Source organism: Mytilus edulis, chromosome 2, assembly GCF_963676685.1.
Source record: "Mytilus edulis chromosome 2, xbMytEdul2.2, whole genome shotgun sequence".
In the NCBI taxonomy this organism is placed as follows: domain Eukaryota; kingdom Metazoa; phylum Mollusca; class Bivalvia; order Mytilida; family Mytilidae; genus Mytilus; species Mytilus edulis.
The window spans coordinates 43457499-43483187 of NC_092345.1; the positions used below are offsets into that span (position 1 = coordinate 43457499).

At 33.3% G+C, this 25689-nt stretch overlaps 2 protein-coding genes across 2 annotated transcripts in view; both read left to right on the forward strand.

The window, feature by feature from the left end:
• The first annotated feature begins 3790 nt into the window (after positions 1 to 3790).
• Positions 3791 to 25689, forward strand: part of LOC139512192 (RNA-binding protein 33-like) — a 40995-nt gene continuing 19096 nt past the window's right edge. Inside the window, exons 1-8 of the mRNA XM_071299605.1 lie at positions 3791 to 3972; positions 6981 to 7097; positions 18525 to 18582; positions 19861 to 20048; positions 20892 to 20985; positions 21681 to 21761; positions 22030 to 22198; positions 24693 to 25087. Of these exons, the coding sequence (XP_071155706.1) occupies positions 7060 to 7097; positions 18525 to 18582; positions 19861 to 20048; positions 20892 to 20985; positions 21681 to 21761; positions 22030 to 22198; positions 24693 to 25087 (1023 nt within the window). The 5' untranslated portion in view covers positions 3791 to 3972; positions 6981 to 7059. The remainder of the gene's footprint in view (positions 3973 to 6980; positions 7098 to 18524; positions 18583 to 19860; positions 20049 to 20891; positions 20986 to 21680; positions 21762 to 22029; positions 22199 to 24692; positions 25088 to 25689) is intronic.
• On the forward strand, positions 7586 to 9900 carry LOC139512193 (uncharacterized). The gene is made up of 2 exons (XM_071299607.1): positions 7586 to 8714; positions 9519 to 9900. The coding sequence occupies exons 1-2, from the start codon at positions 8582 to 8584 to the stop codon at positions 9764 to 9766; spliced, it is 381 nt and encodes a 126-aa protein (XP_071155708.1). The 5' UTR covers positions 7586 to 8581; the 3' UTR covers positions 9767 to 9900.

Genomic DNA, 25689 nt, shown 5'->3' on the forward strand with positions numbered 1-25689 from the left:
TTACAAAGGATTATACCCGTAATAAGAAATACTGGATTTGTCAAGGACCCGACTAATTTTAATATTTCATTTACTGTTATCTGTTTTTGTCCATTTTAATTCCTTGTTATCTGTTATAAGCCAAATCAGTTTGCTGTTTTGCTGTTATTGGGACCCCCCTTGCCCCCCCCCCCCCCCCCTCATCACTCTTCCTTACCTGTGATGGTGTAACAAAAAAATCAGTTGAAGAAGACTTGAATCGTCAGATCTATGCATGAATCACAAAAAGCAATTATCAAGAAGACACAACAGATTATCGATCTATGATTTATTGATTGATTGGTTTTGTTTAAAGTCCAGTGGCAAATATTTTATGCATCTTATTGACAACCGATTTGGGAGTACACGCTGTTACTGAAAGCTAGTTCAAAGCAAAATAATTACATTGCATGTATGTTTCATTGTAATATGTTATTTTTATTGGCTAACCGCAATCTCTTGCCATTCTGAACTTAACCTTCATTTCAAAATGAAATGTAACATCCATGATGACACGAGCTTCCACAATAAAATGCACACAGGTAAAAATTTAAGAAAAACTGGAGAGAAATCGTGTTTTCTTGATCCTAGCAAAAATATGTAATCATAAGTATTGAATGCTTCTTTTAGTAATTTTACATCCAAATAAATTTACAAAAAGAAGCATTCAATTCTTAATTACAAGAAATAAATAAATCCTGTTTTTCCAAACTGAAATTTCTGAAGGTACACATCCAACTTATTTAGTGTAGAGACGTTACAAACAGTCTAAGAAGGTATGACCTTTAATAAGCAAGACGACAAGTGCCACATGTGGAGCAGGATCTGGCTTACCCTTCCGCAGCACCTGAGATCACCCCCCGTTTTGGGTGGGGTTTGTGTTGCTTAGCCTTTAGTTTTCTATGTTGTGTCTTCTGTACTATTATTTGTCTTTTTGTCTTTTTATTGTTAGCCATGGCGTTGACAGTTTATTTTTAGTCTATGACTTTGACTGTCCCTCTGGTATCTTTCGTCCCTCTTTTTAAATACAAGTACAGTTTCGTATTATTAGTATATACAGGGTGTAGGACCATAAATGTCCATAATTATATTGAAATACACAGGAAGTTATAGTTTAAGAAATAAAAAATCAATGATAGTACTGCTAAAGAAAAATTCAAAGTAATAAATTGATAACCTATATACAATATTAAGTTTTTGTATTTCTATTGGCTATGGAAGAATTTAGTAAAATCATTTCGAACAAACGAAATCCCAGACTTAATTGTCAGTTATAATCATTGATTGAAATTTAAAACCTCAATACAGACAGGGCCATTCGAACGAATGAGATATATGCATACCGTCAGGGACATTATGTGTCTCTGTTACCGTTTGGAACGAGACGAAGAATCACCACCAGTCAACCTAAAGAAGGAAAATTAACAATATGGAACAAAGTATGGTCTTGTTTGTCGTGACTTTTGTTTAGCATTTCCTGAATAGATCTGTGATTAGTTGGTACATTTCATTTGCAAACTGAAAGTCAATTAGCCACTTGATTTTCACCTTTGAAGGACACTACCACAACACCCATCCGTAATACTAGTCATGAGAGGAAAAACAACTCACTGACTCACTGACGATATCTGCAAGATGATATGACTTGGTCTTTTGAAAATATTCACTCCGTTTTCAAATTTTGTTGAATATGTGCGATGGTATTGAATTCCAGTCCTTGTTCAGAGATAAGCTAGTCCTTTTTGGTTGGAGCTTCGAGCCGAGGACATGATATTTATGCATGGATTTTGCGATTCCAGAGACATAATTATGCTAAGATCTTATAAATATACAAATTAAGTGAATGTTTCTGTTGAATGATTCTTTGAATTCCACTGTTGGTGTATGTCGTATAAATGGGCTTCATTGCTTAGTCCTTTATGCAGAAGTATCAGCATACTCTATAAAGAATTCTGTTATCTTGTCCTATATACATTAATTTAAGACATGAACTATTAGATTCTATTTCAGTTCTTCCTGTTCAAGTAAACACAAAAACTTTGCTTTTTGGATCAACGGTACTCTCAGATGAGCAAAATAGTATTTTATTCAGTTTGGTGCAAAAATATATTATTAAAAGTAAACGTTTTAACCCTTGATGTTAATGCCTCATCACTCAATAGTAACCCAAGCATTTCACACTGTATAAATTACAATTATTCACGTTTATTTATTATTATTTTTATTCTATTTTTCTCATGATTTTTTTTTTCTTCCTTTTTCACCTTTTTCATATTCATATATTTATTACAGAGCATGCCAGTATTTATATTTATGTATTGTTCAATCAGTGTATTATGTCTGTAAAGGGAGACAGATTTGTAAAAGCAAATTGCTTGTTTCTGAATCCTTAATATCATTTCATTGTATAATATGTTTAATGTTGATTTATCTGAATAAATATTGTTTAAACTAAGAAATATGAACTGTCGCATCGTTTAATGAAGGTGAGTTACATGCTTGCTGTTATTTTTCCATGTTGAGTAGGAACAGGGCTGCTCTCTTTTTGGAAGTTTAGATAATACCACAAATGCTCGGCAAAGTATCACTGTATCATAGATTCGTAAAATTTTGTTTCGTTTCAGATTCTGACGTTGTTTAATGTTTTTGTCAATTGTACAAAGATGCAGTTGACTGGCTGAGTTGAGTGTGGGGAATACCTGGGAGTCGCCATGAATCACGATCTTGAGTGGAAGACACATACTAACCAGACGGTAGGCAAAACATCAATGACACTAGGCTTCCTGAAAAGGAATCTCCAATCTAATTAAAAACCGATCTCTCATCGCTCCTGTTTCTGATATGTCGCGTGGGAGATCTAACGAAACCCGCTTTGAGGTCACATGTGAGTGACCTCGTAGGTGTGTCTTTTTCGACCAATGAAATTGAGTCTTTCAAGATGTTGGAAGTTTAACGTAAGGCAAAGGGATGTAACTCATTTTATTTACGACGAAATCCTCAGTCATAATAATTCATAAACTTTTTTGATTGGCTTATTAATAGGTCGTCAACTCATTTGCATATCTTTATAAATTCATGACTTTTAGTTCACTCACATGTGACCTCAAAGCCGGTTTCATTAGATCTCCCACGCGACATATCAGAAACAGGAGCGATGAGAGATCGGTTTTTAATTAGATTGAGGAATCTCATGAGGGCGGTGTAGGCCTGCAGTCAAAGCCAATACCTACATCACAATGGTTAGACCAACTCTTGAATACTTTTCCTCAACAAAACCTTGAAAAAGGTCTAGAACAAGCAGAGGAGGGCAGCTAGGTTCTTGTTCAATAAATACCCGAAGCCGTATCCCCAGGTTGTGTCGGCTCTTTAATGGACTCTCAGAGACTAAGACTCAGTAAAGAGCGCTGCGGCAAAGACTCTCTATAGATTTTTCTATATATACCTTAATGTTATATTAAGGTAAATAGGATTGTATTTTCTGAGACAAGTGCCTGTGCTTCTCACACCTAGAACGCCCGGCTTAGACAAGACCGGGAGACCGGCCCAGCCGATGTATATAGTTTTATAAATTTGTAAATTATTTACTGTAAATAGTTACTGCTGGTTTTGATAATGGAGGAGGAAAGGCCTCATGATTATACGAGCAAGAGTCATTATACACTCAAGAAGAGTCCGACTGTATTGAAAGAACAAGGAGATATGAAATCTGAACTTGAAGTTTTTAAAAGTTCCCGCGCAATTGAGTTCGGAATACCTCTAAATATAGTATAAAATAACAGTAACTCGAAAAGCGGAAGTAAACTACCATTTGCACGATGTTTTGTGTCTGGAGAGTAATTTAATGGAATAAATACATAATTCTTGAGCCATCTTCAAACCCATACTTTAAAATAAGAGCATCTTGTCCTTCTTCTCTGGATCTGTACATGCTTTACAGGATAACCATTCAACAATGTATGTAAAACTGCTTATAAAAAAAAAAAAAAAAAATATCACTGACGCTACTGACTGTATACAGGTATAGTCTAAAATTTACACTGACAGTGACAATGCTGAGAATCAAATATAATTTTGGCTTTTTAATGTTAAATTGCAAACTTTATGAATATATGACATTTCAGTATTCTGTATGACATTTCGTGAAGTTGAACATATTTACAAGTTACTGTTCAGTTGATAATTTAGGTTCATCTTTATCTTTTTTTGTAATTTATAAATTATAATTTAAATCATCATGATTATACCTGCCAACATTTCAAAATGACCATGGGGTACATGCCAGGGCTCATGGCATGCTACCAGGTGACTTGGGCAAAGAAGTCGCTTTACCGACCGTCACTTCACTTTCCCCAACCCTCAAAAGCAAAAACAAGTCACCCTGTTGTTTACTATACTCGCTTTCAGCCGCTTACTTCATCGGACATTTTCAATTTTTACCAAGTTGATGAAACATTTTTTTTTACTGATAATTAAAGAATTTCAGACATACATGTAAACGATTCATTTTCTCAAGAAAAGAGTTTGAAGCATTGTCTTTACAGTGTGTATGTTCCAGACCATATGAGTATTTGAACCGTACGCGTACGGTCCGGACCGTATACGTATTCTCATACGGTCCGACCGTATGAGTATACGCGTATGGTCCAGTACGAGCTGACCATACATGTTATTGGATCATATGGGTTAAATTCAAACGAATATTTATCGCAATCTTTATTTTTAGTTTAACAAATTGTTATTATTACAATTAGATGGATAAAATGTTCAAATTAACAATTGAAATTAAATATTTGTTTAATTGTATATTTAAATCCTATTTTGGTACTCTCGCCCAAGGTGACACTTGCTACCACGTACAAGTAATGTAATATTGTTTTACATTTACATGTTTGCAGTTCATGCATGCATGTTCCTTTGCATTTGCATTTTTCTGTAAAGTTGCTAAATATTCTAAAACAATTGTCCGCCCACATTATGTTTACTTCCGATATCATCAATTTCAGTGAGAATAATTGTCATGATTCAATTAATGTATTACTGATCGAAATACTAAATACAAGAGATTAATGGATTTAATTAGCGTGGATATTTTAAATAGATAAAATATCAAGTTTTTATTTCAAGTACAATTGAACTTTTTTATATCAATAAGTTATGTTGATCTGTTATATGTATTTATATCTAGTAAACTTGACCAACTTCTTAATATAAGTCAGACCGTACGCGTACAGTCCGACCGTATGAGTATTTTGAAAAAGGATGCATACGGTCCAGACCGTACACGTACTGTCCAAATACTCATACGGTCCGGAACATGTACAAATGGTGTAGCAGGTTATTAAATCAAAATACAACTTTTTATCACTTTGTGCACCTCCCCAAGTTCCAGTGCTTGTTTTGTTACTTGAAAACATACATCAACCTAACTTTTGGCAGCAAAATAAGTTTGTTACTTCATTTAAACGTGATAAAATTTGCCTCCAGTGAATGTGTAATCCATTTATTGCATGAAAAACATATTGTTCCTTTCCAAATAGCTTGTCAAACATTGTTTATTTTTGTAAATTTTCTTGCATTCGTCCACCATTGACCGTTTTCTAACCATGGATTGGAAACATACCAGCTATGACCAAAATCCGTATTTTTACAATAATTACTATGGACGCATGGATGGAACAGCTGACTGAAGAATATTGATCCCGAAAGGAAAAATTACGCATTCCATACGCATTAACAGACTTTTGGTTACATCTAACATGTCTAACATGTCTAATTGATTCATGTATATAATTCCATATATTATATGGATTGTTTCAAAATATTGATTAAACATGTTAAAGTTGCTTAACTCTGAGACTGTCATGACTATTATACTAATATCAAAATATTATCACCCAGCTTAACTTTGTATCTCTTTTGATGAGAAACACCGAATTTCATACACAAAGATAGTTTTTAATTAAATTGTAATTGATATATTATAATTTCTTTACCTTTTTGACATAAAAAAAATCTTTTTAGTGCTACATGTAGGTATTTAGTTGGTAGTTTCTCACAAGAACCTACAAATGTAACCTTAGATAACTTTGAATTTGAACTGTTACTTTAATTGTATACTCAGATATAAATGGAACAATATAAAAAGAACATTATTTACATGACCCTTTCTCCTATAGTAAGATCCAAACATTGGAGCACAGCGCATGAAGGAGCACTTCTTTTCAAATCTCACCACTTCTCCGTATCAGTTTTAAAAAGAGAAGTCACCTCCCCCTATGATTCTGAAGTAGTGTGAGCCCTGAAATCCCCCCAAAAATGTTTGCATTAGTAAATTCAGAGGCGGATTTAGGGGGGGGGGGGGCGGCCCCCCTTGTTTTGGGACCAATAAGAAAAATGTCAGAATATTGGTCTTAGGACTAGTAGTTGAAAAAGTTTTTGGTGCAGACTGCATTTTTCATGTTATAATTTTAAAATCATGATATTGTCCTAAAAAGAAAAATCAGTGTATGCAGTATAAATTTGAAAAATACATTCTATTTATTTCAATGAAAGGCAACTTTTTAGACGGATCAAGAGCTTTGCATATTTTCAAACTATTTCCAACAAAAAATGTCAATCAACCATTACACTGTATATATTTTATTTTATCATTGTCAAGCTAATGTACAATAACATAGAAAATTGTGATACACATGAAACTGTAAATAGTTGTGTTGAATGTAATGTTATTACAATCAAAGGCTCTTTCATAAAACATTTTAAGTATTCTCTATTCAAAACTAAAAGACAATTTAAGGGTTGGTATTGCTTTAATTTGTTTCATAAAAAAGAATGGCCAACCTAGATCCAAGGATCCTGTCTTAGGGAGGGATGAATCTAACTTAGTAAAAGAATCACTCTGATTCAAACAAAAAATTCTCTGAAACTGACATAACATGTAGTTTTTGTTATTCTTTTTACAGATATTTGTATCTTAGACTTACCATGCGAAATGAGTAGAATGGAATAGATAACTGAATCTTTGGAATTTCCTTTGTGAATATGCCAAGAAAAAGACCAACAGAGACATCTTGGGATAGGTATGTATACTACCATAAATACTTTAGTTATCTCATTTGGGTTGAAGTTTAATTTTCATGTCAGATATCTTAGAATCTAAACTTTCTAAAGTTGAAGTTTATATCTAAATAATAAGTAGGATTGGATTAACTTCTCTGGGTTCTCACTTAGGCGAGACCATGAGTCCTGGACTCCTCATTTCAAAGATTTCTGAGTGCAAAGGTGCTTCAAGATTGTAAAATGTTGTATCAAATGAGCACATATATGTCATCATTTAATAACAAAATTTTCAAATAATCTAAATTTGGTTTAATTTATATGCCCTATTCTGTCATTGGAGACTGAAATAATAAATACACAACATTTGTACAACAATAAAATTTCATCTTTACACTGTTGAACTCACCATGGCCAAAAATGACTAGACTTACCTTCAAAAATCCTTAGTGAGAACTTTTGTTTATAGTAAAAATGAACATCATAAGATTAATGCAAATGTTTATCCTAATTAGGCCTAAAATAAAATATTGTTTGTTTCCCCAATCCCGACCGACCCGGAAAAATTGCCACGACCGGAATAATTTTATTGCCGATTTTGTGTAGAATTTTTTTTTTTATCGAAATTCATGTGGTGGTGCGGTGCTCCTATGAAATGGAAAAATCAAAACATAAGACATAAGAAGGAGACGCTGTTCTTCAGAGCGCCTTTGAAATCAGCATTGTTGAAAACGCCTTGATGACGCGACTTGGCTTTCTTCTTCCACGTGGTCTCGGGTCTTTACGATATTCAGAACAATATTCTCTAGACTGTTCATATATTTACATGGACGCCGTTCTGTCAGTTTTTGTTGCCGTTTATTCGGCTGGAAACTTTAAGGAAAGACTTGGTAACAAATGAATTGCGCAAATTTTCGAAGGAAATGTTCGAAGACATATGTGAGGACGTGATAGCCGATTTAAAATTGACTGAAGAGGAGGAGGATGCTCGTGACAAAAAACACATCCGCGTATCTAAAAAAGTGGTTCTACAGAAATATTTAGTCCACACTACGATGATGACATGAAACTGGCACTAGACTTTAATAAAGACTTTTTGTTTATGTAATTTATACATGTTTCTCGTTTCTCGTTTTTTTTTAATATAGATTAGACAGTTGGTTTTCCCCTTTGAATGGTTTTACACATGTAATTTTGGGCCCTTTATTGAACAATTCATCATTCGTTTGATGTGTTTGGACTTTTGATTTTGCCTTTTGTTTTTGGATTTTCCTTTTTGAATTTTCCTCGGAGTTCAGTATTTTTGTGTTTTTACTTTTTATACAAGCCTTTATATATATAGCTTGCTAGGTGTGAGCCAAGGCTCCGTGTTGAAGGCTGTATCTTGACCTATAATTGTTTACCTTTATAAATTGTTATTTGGATAGAGAGTGGCCTCATTGGCACTCATACCACATCTTCCTATACATATTTAAGTTTTTGAAATTTTGCATTGACATTAATATTGATGGGACCTCTAAAGAAAAAGAAGCCTGAGTCCTCCTCAAATGTTGTCAACACCTTTGACAAAATGATGGGAGCCAGTCAAGCTGTCAACAAACTTTCTAAGGGAAAAGAAGAAGCTATTAACAAGTTAACAGGTATGCATAATAAGTGACCGTCCCAACATCTATTTCTTGCAAGCAAAGGTAGACTTTTTTAGGATAAGGAGAGTCTCCCCACCTTTGTTTGCATTCTTTTTCTTGCAAATTTTCAAACCCTTTAACTAAATTCCCTAATGGTTTCCTTATGCTCTTACTAATTTAACCTGAGGCCTGAAAGCAATTGATTTAAATTAATCATTTGGTCCCTAATAAAAGCAGATCACTCCACACTAGTCTTGTTAAAGCAGATAGCCCATGCATACTTCTCTAACTAGAAGGCTGCCACAATGGTAACTGTTTGAGACTCCAGAGCATTTGACAGACTGCTAACCAAGTATGACTACTGTTGTTGATATGTTATCACACCAAAGGTTTGCTTTTATAGTATTCACAAAAGATTTTCTTATCATTTTTAATATATAATAACATGGTCTTGCATAGCATGATTTTGTTACCCAACATTGAATGAAATTTCCACATCTAACATACACTCTCAGTTGATTATATTTTATATGCATGTTCCATTGAGTTATTCAGTGTTTGATATGGGTTCAATGTTCAAATCCTTTTTCAGTGGAAAATTGCATACTTCAATGAATGGTATAAACTTCATTCTACTAGTACACTCTGACGTTGAACTTGGACAGATTTCTGACAGATTATACTTTTTAATATAATAAACAGAAGGCTCAGTATTTTAGACATTTTCTTCATTGAAAATTCCCAATATATATTGATACAAAGTACTCTAGGATATTATTTTTTTTATTTATTGAAGATCTCTGTTGTTCTTTATTTCAGGTGATGCTGTTGAAGGCGTGTTGAATGTGCACCTACAGATAGACTGTGACGAACACATGTTGAATTCATGTATTATGACTACTGTGGCACAGCCCGATATATGTGCCTTCTGTGCAGCTGTGGGGGCAACAAAGACTGTGTCATTATTGGAAAATTACCACCCAAAAGAAACCCAATTAAATAAATTATTTCAAATTATACATAGAGTTTTATTAAATAAATCTGACATGAGGAAACTGATAGCTTAATACACCCTAGAATTTAAAATACAGCCCTATAATGATGGTTTGTAATTTCCTATTTACAAGTACAAAAAAAAAAAATACCAAAAAAATAAAATAATTTACCTACCTACCTACCCTCTCCTGACTTGATAGGGTCGGGTTTGGGGAAACAAACAATTATTTATTTTTGGCCTTACATGTAAGTCCAAAAAAATAATTTATTTTACTCTGTCAAATCCCTGAATGTAAAATATTTTGTTTTTAAAATGTAAAAAAGTATGTGGGTTTTTTCATGGACATGATGGATGGATGAATTAAAAAAAAAATCAAGTAAATACCAAAATATATTGTTTGTTAGTGATGTGAAATCATGTTCCATATATGTGTTTGAAATAAAATTTAAACAGAGAGTGCAAGCATGAAAAGGACTTACAGTGATTTTCCTGGTGTTTAGGGGAAGGGTCCTGGGGCCCATGCAATTGGGAAAAAAATTATGGTTTGGGAAAAATATGATTGGTCTTTACGACGGCGGGCACAACGGCTTAAGCCGTGTGCGCCTCGCTAGGGGGGTTTGGGGGCATGCCCCCCCAAGAAAATTTTGAAAATTAGGTGCAAAATCCTGCATTCTGAGAAGGATTAACTGCATGAATTGCCTACAAAATAAGCTATCTTTTTAAGGAAAAGGATTAAAAATAAAAGTTGAATGTGTCTGAGGACACATTTGCATGCACTCAAGCTTTGTAACTTTACTCTTGAAAGATAAAATTCAACCTATCCCTTCTGATTCTATTTATAATGATGAGAATCTATAGAAATTCTAAAAAGACACATTTGAAATCTGAAGCATTTATTTTTTAGTTTTATTTAAAATTCCAAGTTTTCCTTCATGTTTATTTTTAAACATGTCAACTAGTTGTTCCAGTTCTGTATCTGAGAGTCGGTCTTTTCCTTCTTTCACTTGTTACATCAGAAGGAAGTAGAAACGACTTTTTGAATCCAAAAGCTTCCAGCTTCTGGCATTTACTACCGTCCGCCGCCTTTAGCTTCTTTGTGTAATATTTGGAATTATGAGACATGATCTACGTTCATTTTGTTTACATTATGTCTCATTTTTTAGCTCACCTGGCCCGAAGGGCCAAGTGAGCTTTTCTCATCACTTGGCGTCCGGCGTCCGTCGTCCGGCGTCCGGCGTCCGTCGTCCGTCGTCGTCGTCGTCGTCGTCCGTCGTCGTTAACTTTTACAAAAATCTTCTCCTCTGAAACTACTGGGCCAAATCAAACCAAACTTAACCACAATCATCATTGGGGTATCTAGTTTAAAAAATGTGTGGCGTGACCCGGTCAACCAACCAAGATGGCCGCCACGGCTAAAAATAGAACATAGGGGTAAAATGCAGTTTTTGGCTTATAACTCAAAAACCAAAGCATTTAGAACAAATCTGACAAGGGGTAAAAATGTTTATCAGGTCAAGATCTATCTGCCCTGAAATTTTCAGATGAATCGGTCAATCGGTTGTTGGGTTGCTGCCCCTGAATTGGTAATTTTGAGGAAATTTTGCTGTTTTTATACGACCGCAAAATTTGAAAAATTTTTCGTCGTATATTGCTATCACGTTGGCGTCGGCGTCGTCGTCGTCGTCGTCGTCGTCCGGCGTCCGAATACTTTTAGTTTTCGCACTCTAACTTTAGTAAAAGTGAATGGAAATCTATGAAATTTTAACACAAGGTTTATGACCACAAAAGGAAGGTTGGTATTGATTTTGGGAGTTTTGGTCCCAACATTTTAGGAATTAGGGGCCAAAAAGGGCCCAAATAAGCATTTTCTTGGTTTTCGCACTATAACTTTAGTTTAAGTTAATAGAAATCTATGAAATTTTGACACAAGGTTTATGACCACAAAAGAAAGGTTGGGATTGATTTTGGGAGTTTTGGTTCCAACAGTTTAGGAATAAGGGGCCAAAAAAGGGCCCAAATAAGCATTATTCTAGGTTTTCGCACAATAACTTTAGTTTAAGTAAATAGAAATCAATGAAATTTAAACACAATGTTTATGACCACAAAAGGAAGGTTGGTATTGATTTTGGGAGTTTTGGTCCTAACAGTTTAGGAATAAGGGGCCCAAAGGGTCCAAAATTGAACTTTGTGTGATTTCATCAAAAATTGAATAATTGGGGTTCTTTGATATGCCGAATCTAACTATGTATGTAGATTCTTAACTTTTGGTCCCGTTTTCAAATTGGTCTACATTAAGGTCCAAAGGGTCCAAAATTAAACTTAGTTTGATTTTAACAAAAATTGAATCCTTGGGGTTCTTTGATATGCTGAATTTAAAAATGTACTTAGATTTTTAATTATTGGCCTAGTTTTCAAGTTGGTCCAAATGGGGGTCTAAAATTAAACTTTGTTTGATTTCATCAAAAATTGAATAAATGGGTTCTTTGATATGCAAAATCTAACTGTGTATGTAGATTCTTAATTTTTGGTCCAGTTTTCAAATTGGTCTACATTAAGGTCCAAAGGGTCCAAAATTAAACTAAGTTTGATTTTAACAAAAATTAAATTCTTGGGCTTATTTGATATGCTTTATCTAAATATGTACTTTGATTTTTGATTATGGGCCCAGTTTTCAAGTTGGTCCAAATCAGGATTCCATATGAAATATTGTGCAATAGCAAGAAATTTTCAATTGCACAGTATTGCACAATAGCAAGAAATATCTAATTGCACAATATTGTGCAATAGCAATTAATTTTCAATTGGAGTTATCTTTCTTTGTATAGAATAGTAGTTGATAATATATGTTGGAAATTTGCCAGACATGACTATGATGTCATTTTCTATTTTTATTTGCCAATAACTTTATGTAAATGACTTCATTGGAAATTTGCCAATATAAAATGTTGCTGATGAAGCTTTTTTTCCTTATCTTATCTAAAATGTTTTTAGATAATGTATGTTGGACATTTGCCAGACATGACTATGATGTCATTTTCTATTTTTATTTGCCAATAACTTTATGTAAATAACTTCATTGGAAATTTGCCAATATAAAATGTTGCTGATGAAGTTTTTTTTATTGTTTTATACAATAAACAATGTATATTCACTTTTACTACCAACCAATCTTTACCATTCAGTGATAACAAGCACTTTATTTTACATTTTAATATTTTATGATGTATTTAAAAGAGTAGTTATTGTTGCAAACTCCATTAGAAATTTGAATTGATATCAGTTTTGGAAAAAGGGAAACGGGATATGAAAAAAAAGGGGGGGGGGGTTAAATTTTTCTCATATCAGATTTCATAAATAAAAAGAAAATTTCTTCAAACATTTTTTTGAGAGGATTAATATTCAACAGCATAGTGAATTGCTCAAAGGCAAAAAAAAACTTTTAAGTTCATTAGACCACATTCGTTCTGTGTCAGAAACCTATGCTGTGTCATGATCAACTATTTAATTTTAGATTTAAAAAGTTTGAAGAAGAAATCTTTAATTGATTTGTAAAATCTTGACATTTGTTTTGTGTAAAAAAAAACCATGTAATGTCAAAAATTTGATCACAATCCAAATTCAGAGCTGTATCACGCTTGAACGTTTTGTCCATACTTGCCCCAACTGTTCAGGGTTCGACCTCTGCGGTCGTATAAAGCTGCGCCCTGCGGAGCACCTGGTTGGTTATTATCTTGAATATTATTATAGATAGAGATAAACTGTAAACAGCAATAATGTTCAGCAAAGTAAGATCTACAAATAAGTCAACATGACCAAAATGGTCAGTTGACCCGTTTAGGAGTTATTGCCCTTTATAGTAAATTTTTAACCATTTTTCGTTAATTAAAGTAATCTTTTACAAAAATCTTCTCCTCTGAAACTACTGGGCTAAATTAATCCAAACTTGGCCACAATCATCTTTGGGGTATCTAGTTTAAAAAATGTGTCCGGTGACCCGGCCAACCATCCAAGATGGCCGCCATGGCTAAAAATAGAACATAGGGGTAAAATGCAGTTTTTGGCTTATAACTCAAAAACCAAAGCATTTTGAGGAAATCTGACATGGGATAAAAATGTTTATCAGGTCAAGATCTATCTGCCCTGAAATTTTCAGATGAATCGGTCAATTGGTTGTTGGGTTGCTGCCCCTGAATTGGTAATTTTGAGGAAATTTTGCTGTTTTTGGTTATTATCTTGAATATTATTATAGATAGAGATAAACTGTAAACAGCAATAATGTTCAGCAAAGTAAGATCTACAAATAAGTCAACATGACCAAAATGGTCAGTTGACCCGTTTAGGAGTTATTGCCCTTTATAGTCAATTTTTAACCATTTTTCGTAAATTAAAGTAATCTTTTACAAAAATCTTCTCTGAAACTACTGGGCCAAATTAATCCAAACTTGGCCACAATCATCTTTGGGGTATCTAGTTTAAAAAATGTGTGGCGTGACCTGGTCAACCAACCAAGATGGCCGCCACCGCTAAAAATAAAACATAGGAGTAAAATGCAGTTTTTGGCTTATAACTCAAAAACCAAAGCATTTTGAGGAAATCTGACATGGGATAAAAATGTTTATCAGGTCAAGATCTATCTCCCCTGAAATTTTCAGATGAATCGGTCAATTGGTTGTTGGGTTGCTGCCCCTGAGTTGGAAATTTTGAGGAAATTTTGCTGTTTTTGGTTATTATCTTGAATATTATTATAGATAGAGATAAATTGTAAACAGCAATAATGTTCAGCAAAGTAAGATCTACAAATAAGTCAACATGACCAAAATGGTCAGTTGACCCCTTTAGGAGTTATTGCCCTTTATAGTCAATCTTTAACCATTTTTCATAAATCTGAGTAATCTTTTACAAAATCTCCACTGAAACTACTAGGCCACAATCATCTTTGGGGTATCTAGTTTGAAAAATGTGTATGATGACCTGGCCATTCAACCAAGATGGCCGCCACGGCTAAAAATAGAATATAGGGGTATAATGCAGTTTTTGGCTTATAACTATGAAACCAAAGCATCTAGAGCAAATCTGACAAGAAGTTAAATTGTTAATCAAGTCAATATCTATCTGCCCTGAATTTTTCAGATGAATTGGACAACTGGTTGTTGGGTTGCTGCCCTCCAATTGGTAATTTTTAAAGAAATTTTGCCGTATTTTGGTTATCTTGAATACTATTATAGATAGCAATAAACTGTAAACAGCAATAATGTTCAGCAAAGTAAGATCTACAAATAAGTCAACATGACCTAAATGGTCAATTGACCCCTTAAGGAGTTATTGCCCTTTATAGTCAATTTTTAACAATTTTCATTAATTTGGTAAATTTATGTAAATTTTTACCAAATATAGTTCTCTGTTACTAATGGGCAAAGTTCATTATAGATATAATTGTAAGAAGCAAAATCGTTCAGTAAAGTAAGAACTTCAAACACATCACCATCACCAAAATACAATTTTGTCATGAATCCATTTGTGTCCTTTGTTTAATATGCACATAGACCAAGGTGAGCGACACAGGCTCTTTAGAGCCTCTAGTTTGCTTTGTCATTGAATTATTCATTCGGATGTTTCAAGCGCAAACGTGACCAGAATATCGTAGATTGCAATGCAATCCAAAAAAGATTGCAAACCAATCATCGTCTTAAGTGAACGATAATGATAACTCCCGAAATACCCCGAACGCTCAGAGATTTGTCAACAAAATAATACACGATACGGAGATACGACAATAACAAAATCTCGCGAAGATGTCCATATACGATTGGGAATTTTAGAGCTGAAAATTGGGAAAAAAAGAGCATATTTCTCTTTGGGAATGGGGCTGAAATTCGGCCCCAAAATGAGGGTTGGAAAACCACTGACTTAATAAGTCTGCACCAAAATCTTTTCAAACACTATAACTGTGAAATGTGTGACAGTGATCCAGCTCAAATTTCAGGGTAGAATCATGCTAGTTGACATGGGTACTTTGGTGCAATCCTCCAGATTTTCAGAGCACAGCCATGACAATTGCAGAGTAAAATGACAAAAATACCAATTTTGATAAATCCCTTCCCAGCTTTCATGCTTAACTTTTGAGTCCTCAAGCCAGAAGCTCAATTTTTTGAAAATTAAGATGGATTCTGTTTGCTTGCAGAGACAAATTTTACAAGCCCAAAAGCATTTTTACAAGCCAATGCTTCCTACAATGTATATAAAATGTATCTATAAGATGAGCCAATGAGAGGGATTTTTCAGTTTTCAGACAATTACTTAAAAGTGATAAGAGCTGTTTTCATGAAACTTTAAGGAATTGTTTAAATCTATTGATGTGAGCTCCTTTTAAATACATAGATATTTTTAGTTTCCAAATTAAATATTTACATGTTATAGGGCTTTATTATTTCAAAAAGGTAAATTTTCTAGATTCAGAACAATAACTCATAAGTGCTTAGAGCAGTTTTCATGAAACTTGGGTTACTGGTCTATATCTATTAATATACATGATAAATTTTGAAAAAAAACTTGGAGGAATATAAGTTCATTGGCTAATTGAATATATCGGACAATCGGATATTTTTAGCTGACATTTTGGGTATCCGATTGGCCGGAGTCTACTGTATAACCTCCCTTGAGGTTTTAATAGATTTCTGATATGGCATTGAAGAGTTATGGAACATTGAAAGAGCAACTGGATTATCATGCACTCATGGCACAGCTCTTTATTTATCTTATAAATTCAAATGTAACTACATTTGTATGACATTGAACAATTACTACTCAAACATCAAAAATGCAAATAATGACTGAAATTGGTTAATAAAGAGGAAAATTAAAACGTTGATGTGATTACCTTTTATTTTTAGCTCACCTGGCCCGAAGGGCCAAGTGAGCTTTTCTCATCACTTGGCGTCCGTCGTCCGTCGTCGTCGTCGTCCGTCGTCGTTAACTTTTACAAAAATCTTCTCCTCTGAAACTACTGGGCTAAATCAAACCAAACTTGGCCACAATCATCATTGGGGTATCTAGTTTAAAAAATGTGTGGCGTGACCCGGTCAACCAACCAAGATGGCCGCCACGGCTAAAAATAGAACATAGGGGTAAAATGCAGTTTTTGGCTTATAACTCAAAAACCAAAGCATTTAGAGCAAATCTGACATGGGGGTAAAAATGTTTATCAGGTCAAGATCTATCTGCCCTGAAATTTTCAGATGAATCGGTCAATCGGTTGTTGGGTTGCTGCCCCTGAATTGGTAATTTTGAAGAAGTTTTGCTGTTTTTGGTTATTATCTTGAATATTATTATAGTTAGAGATAAACTGTAAACAGCAATAATGTTCAGCAAAGTAAGATCTACAAATAAGTCAACATGACCAAAATGTTCAGTTGACCCGTTTAGGAGTTATTGCCCTTTATAGTCAATTTTTAACCATTTTTCGTTAATTAAAGTAATCTTTTACAAAAATCTTCTCCTCTGAAACTACTTGGCCAAATTAATCCAAACTTGGCCACAATCATCTTTGGGGTACCTAGTTTAAAAAATGTGTGGCGTGACCTGGTCAACCAACCAAGATGGCTGCCACCGCTAAAAATAGAACATAGGGGTAAAATGCAGTTTTTGGCTTATAACTCAAAAACCAAAGCATTTTGAGGAAATCTGACAGGGATAAAAATGTTTATCAGGTCAAGAACTATCTGCCCTGAAATTTTCAGATGAATCGGTCAATCGGTTGTTGGGTTGCTGCCCCTGAATTGGTAATTTTGAGGAAATTTTGCTGTTTTTGGTTATTATCTTGAATATTATTATAGATAGAGATAAATTGTAAACAGCAATAATGTTCAGCAAAGTAAGATCTACAAATAAGTCAACATGACCAAAATGGTCAGTTGACCCCTTTAGGAGTTATTGCCCTTTATAGTCAATCTTTAACCATTTTTCATAAATCTAAGTAATCTTTTACAAAATCTCCACTGAAACTACTAGGCCACAATCATCTTTGGGGTATCTAGTTTGAAAAATGTGTCCGATGACCTGGCCATTCAACCAAGATGGCCGCCACGGCTAAAAATAGAACATAGGGGTAAAATGCAGTTTTTTGCTTATAACTATGAAACCAAAGCATCTAGAGCAAATCTGACAAGAAGTTAAATTGTTAATCAAGTCAATATCTATCTGCCCTGAATTTTTCAGATGAATTGGACAACTGGTTGTTGGGTTGCTGCCCTCCAATTGGTAAATTTTGCCGTTTTTGGTTATCTTGAATACTATTATAGATAGCGATAAACTGTAAACAGCAATAATGTTCAGCAAAGTAAGATCTACAAATAAGTCAACATGACCTAAATGGTCAATTGACCCCTTAAGGAGTTATTGCCCTTTATAGTCAATTTTTAACAATTTTCATTAATTTGGTAAATTTATGTAAATTTTTACCAAATATAGTTCTCTGTTACTAATGGGCAAAGTTCATGATAGATATAATTGTAAGAAGCAAAATCGTTCAGTAAAGTAAGAACTTCAAACACATCACCATCACCAAAATACAATTTTGTCATGAATCCATTTGTGTCCTTTGTTTAATATGCACATAGACCAAGGTGAGCGACACAGGCTCTTTAGAGCCTCTAGTTGATTGTAATTAAGGGCTTAAAATCATGCACTAGATTTTTCTTCTGATTTCCATATTGTATGGCCTCAGATCAGTCTTTGACACGTAAAGTTTAAGATTTGAACCCAGATGCTAGATTTTGCATATTCAACATGTTCAATGAAACTTTTTTTGAAAATCTAATCATATTTTTCAGTGATGAAGATGAACTGTTAAATGAAACTGATACATTTAGTATAACATCTCGTTCAAAGGTGAGTTCTTTCTATATAGAAAAAGAAGAAGTATATCAGACAAATGCAAAAAGTATGCGGGTTCTTGCATTAGTAATAATACAAACAAAAAAATATGTTTTGACTAGATGCTCTCAACTGTCAATCAGGTTCAGATAAGTTTTAAAAGCCATATGATACTTCAAGTGTAACAAAAAGATGAATCTGTTTTATATACCTTAAAGGCTAATCTTGACTATAAAAACACATGTAAGTGAACTTTCTTTTAAGGTGGTACCCAACACTAAATAACTGAAATTAATTTGGCTCATTTAATTTTCTTAAAATTTTGACAAAGTATTTACTTTGACTCTTTTACAAAAATATAAAAATTTCAAAAAATTTGAACCAACCGTTTTATCAGAAAATTACACTGGTTATATAGCAGTATGACAAACACTTATTTTGATCATTGAGAAGCTTAATATTCCCTTAACAACACAACATAATTAAACGTTTAGCTGATTTTACAGAGTTATCTCCCTGTAGTGTTAGGTACCACCTTAAAAGAAAATCCTTCATTTTATCAGAATCTTCAGAAATATATACTACTATTGATTTGTTGTCTTCCTGTACTCTAATTCACCAAGAGCTTTTCTGTATACATTGACCTTAACCATGACACCTCGTTAGAAATTTTGGCAAATGCAATTATCCTTGGTTATGAAAAACACATGAAAAATCAAAGAAACGAAATAAAAAAAACACTGCTCACTCTAACCAGGCTAAAGCATCATATTGGACCGTGTATTTACACTGCCCTTTACGCTTTCAAAAAGTGGGGGTTTTACTATCTGTTCGTCAATCCGTCCCATGAATATTTTTGGTTCACATCTTTCTCAGGAACAACTTCATTTATATAAGGAAATTTAGTTATAGGGTTTATATAAGTCAGCTATACGATGTGGTGGGTTTGAAATACATCACTCAGCAGCTTCCTGTTTACCGAACACTTACATATTTTTACACTATTAAAATTATCCAGTTGCGGCGGCAGTATCATCAATGAGCAGTAGCTCGCAGTTTCACTTGTTTTAGTTTGTAAATTACAGAATCATTACAAAATAGCAAATTAAGAAAAATACTGAATTATAGGGAAAATTAAAAACAGAGAGTCCCCTTAATTTCAAATATCAAAATCAAAAGCTCAAACACATCAAACGATTGGAAATTAACTGTCATATAACAGATAATTTGATTTATAAATAGAAACCCAAAAATGTGAATTGAAACATGGATAAAACTTTGTTTTTTTTGTAGGAATTTGAGGAGGAATTAGATGAAGAAGCCTTACTTGGTTCAGATGAAGAAACAGAAAATGATGAAGTTTCAGAAGGGCAAGCTCTGTCCGCTAAAGATACAACCAAATATGGAAAACCAATTGCCACTGTAACATCTATGACAAATGCCAGAAGAATTTCCCCTATTAACTGGGACCAAAATGCTAAGTGAGTTTCTGAGAATTTAAAATATTTTGATGCTATTAATCATGTTAATTAAACAGAATGTTGAAAAATGCCATTGAAATGATAAACAAGACAGTTTGAGTAATATTGGAGGTCGTAAAGTCATATGAAACTTCAAATTAAAAAGAATAATGCATATGTTTTGATACGACTGCAAATTTTTTTAAAGAAATGGTTGTATATTTGTATCACGTCTGCGTCATCGTCGTCATCAGCATCATCCAAAGACAGATGATTTCCAGATAATAACTTTAGTATAAGTTAATAGAAATCAATTAAATTTTAACACAAGGTTTATAACCACTTAAGGAAGGTTGGGATTGATTTGGGGTGTTTTGTTCCCAACAGTTTAGGAATTAGGGGACAAAAGGGTCCAAAATTAAACTTTGTTTGATTGAATTATTGGGGTTCTTTGATATGCCGAATCTAACCGTGTATTTCGATTGGTCCCATTTTCAAATTGGTCTACATTAAGGTCCAAAGTGTCCAGAATTAAATTTAGTTTGATTTTAATAAGAATTGAATTCTTGGGGTTCTTTGATATGTTGAATCTAAACTTGTACTTTGAATTTTGTTTATGTTTTCAAGTTGGTCAAAATTAAACTTTATTTGATTTCAACAAAAATTGAATATATGGGGTTCTTTGATATGCTGAGAGAGGCTATTGAAATGTACATGTGCTGAAATTCATATACATGTAGTAATAAACTATCCTGTTTTGTTTATTGTTAGCTATATAGACTAGTTAACATAATAAAACAATCTAGTCTTGAAGCTTTAATTCCAAATATTAAATGCTTTCATGCATGTGATTATATGTTTTAGTAAATCTGATGACTTTGAATTTGAAGAGACTGCTGATGATATTGAGTTATATGCCCCTGATGATAGTACTGATTTTGATGTTGGGACTTCACAGGTAAGTTTTGTGGTCAGATATTACCAAGCACCTGCCCATTCTCATCTAAAAAAAATACCTAAAAGTCTTAGCAAGTAAATTAATAGATTCTTTTAAAAAATTGTCTGATATGAAATACATTTCTTATTAATATTTAAGGCTGAAATTTAGATACGAGTCTTTCAGTCATTCAGTGGGTCACTTTAAATGATTAAGAATTTATTACAAATATTGATATCAATGTTAATTTGTTATAAGCATTAATGTGGAACACATTTATGGGCATTATGTTTTCTGGTCTGTGCATCTGTTTGTTCATTCGTCCGTCTGTTCATCCATCCTGTTCCAGGTTAAAGTTTTTAGTCGAGATAGTTTTTGATGAAGTTGAAGTTCAATCAACTTGAAACTTAGTACACATGTTCCCTATGATATGAACTTTCTTATTTTAATGCCAAATTAGAGATTTTACCTCATTTTCACGATCCACTGAACATAGAAAGTATTATCGGGAATGAGGCATCGGTGTACTAGGGACACATTCTTGTTTCATGTTGTTTATTTTTTCATATGCAGATTTTAGCTTAGTAATATTTCTTCCTGGGAAAAATAACTAAATATTTCTGCCTCAGGCAACTCCTATGATAGTAGCCCTTGGCAATAATTAATGTTTCTATGAAAAGACTACATACATTATATTTCTATTGTTTTTATAAAAGGACTATCAGCAATACACAGAAGAGCCTGCAGTAGAAGAATCCATTAATGAAGAAGCAGAAGAAACAGAGACAACATTTGATGTAATTTTTAATATTGAATGAAATTTAAACTCAAAAGTCAAATATATTTTTTCTGATATCTGACCGACTTCTGGATGATGTTAATTAATCGGTACAATATAATTTAAATAAAGAAAACAGAGTGCTACGTTTGACTTCATTTTAACCAATTTTAATTCAAAGGGGTCTTTTGTAAGAATGATTTAATGGTTTGCACTGATCTTTAGTTTTACAATACAATTTCTTATTATCTCCTCATTTTCAAAGATGTGACTTTTTATATTGACAGCAATCTCATGTGACTGCTGACACAACTCGTGATGAATCTGACGAAAGTGAAGATGAGGAGGACACAAGACGGGGTCGCTTCAAATCGGAAAGACAAGATATTGTCACTAGTACAACAAAAACAAAAACTACTAAGCAAGCAGCTTCTGCAGATATTCCAGACAGTCTAGGTAAGACAATTGACAGCTGTTTCATATTTCAGCAGTTTTGATCTTTTAAAAAGATATACATTTTTGTTTGTTTATGATCAAAAGCTAGTATCTACTATCTAGAAGGAAATTTTGTTTAAATTTTGTACCTGTTTATCCGTAATTTACTTATAAATGGACTACTACTTAACATAACATACAGTCTGCAGTTAAAAGTTTTTATACGACCCCAGAAATTTTTTGGATTGTATAATGGAATGATGTCGTCGTCGTCCGAAGACACATTGGTATCCAGATAATAACTTAAGTTTAAGTCAATAGATCTTTATGAAATTTTTTCAGAAGGTTCAATACCACAAAAGAAAGGTTGGGAACAATTTTGGGGATGATGGTCCCAACCGTTTAGGAATTAGGGGCCCAAAAGGGGCCCAAAACAAGCATTTTTCTAGTTTCAGGATAATAACTTGTGTACAAGTATTTCAATTGCTCTGAAATTATATTGCAATGTTTAAAACCATAATATAAGTAGAAGGTCATGATTCATTTTAGGGGTTATGGGGCAAAGTTTAGGAATTAAGGGCAAAAAAGGGGCCAAAACAAGCATTTTTCTAGTGTTGTGTGTAATTGTATGGATCTCTCTGAAATTGTACCACAATGTACCATATATATAACAAAGGGAAGGCTGGGATTAAGTTTTGGGTTAATTGCCCAAAATATGTAGGAATTACGGACCAAAAAAGGGCCAAAAAGAAGCATGTTTCTAGTTTCAAAACAATTATGACAATAACTTGTGTTTAAGTGTATGGATCTCTCTGAAATTGTACAAGGAAAGCATGGGATTGAGTTTAAGGGTTATTGCTCCAAGGGAGTTTCTAAAAGTTGGGGGGGGGGGGGGGGATTGTTTGTTTACCATTTTTTTAAGGGGTTCCTTTTTTTCAAATTTTTTCAAGAAATCTTCAATTGCACAGTATTGTGCAATGGATTTGTTAGATCTTTGACCACATTAATTTTGTGACAAAAACCTATATTATGTAAAAAATTTGATCACAATCCTAATTCAGACAGTATCAAGCTTGAATATTGTGACCAAATTTGCCCCAACTGTTCAGGGTTTGACCACTGGGGTCGTATAAAGCTGTGCCCTGCGGAGCACCTGGTTAAAACATTTATTAGATTCATAAACTATCATGGATCTTTACCAAACTGGGTCAGAAGCTTCTTACAATCAGCAGATAGTAAAGAGATTTTATTTTTTTTTCCTCATTTTTTGTTGAGCCTGTGATTAACAGCAAAAGTAGGCGAGACACCAGGTTCCGCGGAACCCTTACAATTTTTTTATGTCAAGAGATCAAGCTGGTAAATGTATGATTCTTTTCTGCTAAATTTGAATATTTTTAAGAGTAAATTGAATAGAAAAGTGAGAGGTTTATTAACAATGGTCTTGTGTCTAAGATAATGGTAATTCACTTTCAGCTGCTAAATGTTTAAAGTTTGCTTCTGTTAAAATAGAATTAAAAAAAATGATTTTAGGGCAGTTACCAGCAGAAATATACCAGGTTGACCAAGTGCAGTTCCATTATTATACATATCAATTTAGTAATTAATTTGAATCATAGAAAGTGTCGTCAGATCTCCACAAATAAAATAATAATATGTAATTATCCTAATTATTCACAATGAACAATAGGTAACGGTCAAACATTTACCTGGACAATTGTCCTAATTAGCTAATCAGCCTAGATATATTCTGCTAATGGATAAATAATTGCATCAGTTATTAACCTACCTGGATAAAAGAAATGTTATCATTTTTACAAACCAAAAATTCAGGTACTATATATTTATTGTATAGTGGTAAACAATTGGTTACTGAAGTTATTGTGTTTATAGATCTCTTTATGTTAGGCTAATTTATCTCTTTTATATTCATTGTATTGTATTTGACTGATATGAAATATTTAAGGTGGTACCCAACACCTTAACTAAAATTAATTTGGCTCGTTTAATTTTCATAAAATTTTGACAAAGTATTTACTTTGACCCTTTGACAAAAACATAAAAAAATTTAACCAACCGTTTTATCAGAAAAAATACACTGTTTATATGAGCCTCGTTATATAGCAGTTTAACAAACACTTATTTTGATCATCAAGAAGCTTAATATTCCCAAAACAACACAATGTAATTAAAACGTTTAGCTGATTTTACAGAGTTATCTCCCTGTAGTGTTAGGTACCACCTTAAATAGCAAGAGTTTTATACTATGATATGAAAATATTGAGCAATAAGTGAGAAAAAGTTAAACTTAGTATGTAATACTGATAAATTAAGGCAGTATATAGTCTTTTAATATGTGTTAGTATCCGTGAAACTGAAAAAATGATGTCATTTGCAACAGATCTTAGATTCATGTTCTTTCTTCATCAATTGGGGACCAAGAATTCTCTTCATTTCTGCAATATGGAAATGTGTAAGCACATTAATATAAAGAAAATACTATCAAATTTAATTTCAGAAATATCTGATGAACAGCAAGCACAGATTAATGAGTTCATGGCTACAAAAGACAGGAAGAGAAGACCTAATCAACGTGTTCGACCATTTCAACAGTATAGACAGATGCATCCAAGTCGAATACAAACTATTACATCAACACACATGCATCATCAGCCATCACCACCACCTATCATGCATCCCCCTCCCCCAGTATTTGCAGCTCCACCACAACCAAGGCCTAAAATTCATGTGAATCCTGCATTTTATCATAGGGGGATGCGACCTCAGTCCACATCCATGACATCTGTTCACAATCAGCCCCTGATGTTTGATTCTCCACCTCGATCTCAACCTCCATTATTTCATCATGAACCACCTCCAGCAAGACATTTTGATGAACGCATCCCTCCACTGGTAGGTTATTGTTTGGCTTTCAGACATATAGATATTGTTTCTGATCAATTAAAATTTTAATAAAAACAGTTTTAACTCTATTTAATTCATCAGAATTAAGGCCTTGATAAATAATAAGATGTAAAATATTTTAAAATCATATATATGGCAAAAGAAATGTTCTTTAATAGCTTTTTGCCTAGGAATTCTAAGGTCAGTTGGACGGGATTCTTTTTTAAAAGATGTCAAAAGCAGGCAGATATTGATATCTTCGCTGATTCTTTTTATCTGTTTTATAATGAATAAAGAAAAGATGAGGTTGTTTTGATCAACTATGTTACATGGTCTGATGGAAAAAGTTAACAGTATTAGAGCTGATGGAAATAAGTCAGAGCTCAAACTTAAGATCAGTTTGAAAATTTTAAGCACACATATTTCGTGTTTGGGTTTAGCATCAGCAGAAAATGTGTTATATCTGGGCTGATATGATAATCTGATGATTCAATATTCAGATGGTTTGATAGATTAATAGATAAATAAAATTTGAATATAACAATTATCAGTAATTGAGAGATGATCTTACAATTTTCCATATTGATATAACAGATAAATGAAATATTACT

Coding starts and splice junctions, on each gene's coding strand:
- LOC139512193 (XM_071299607.1), top strand. CDS start 8,582: ATGGGACCTCTAAAGAAAAAGAAGCCTGAGTCCTCCTCAAATGTTGTC. Junction 8,715..9,518: donor AGCTATTAACAAGTTAACAG/GTATGCATAATA, acceptor TCTTTATTTCAG/GTGATGCTGTTGAAGGCGTG.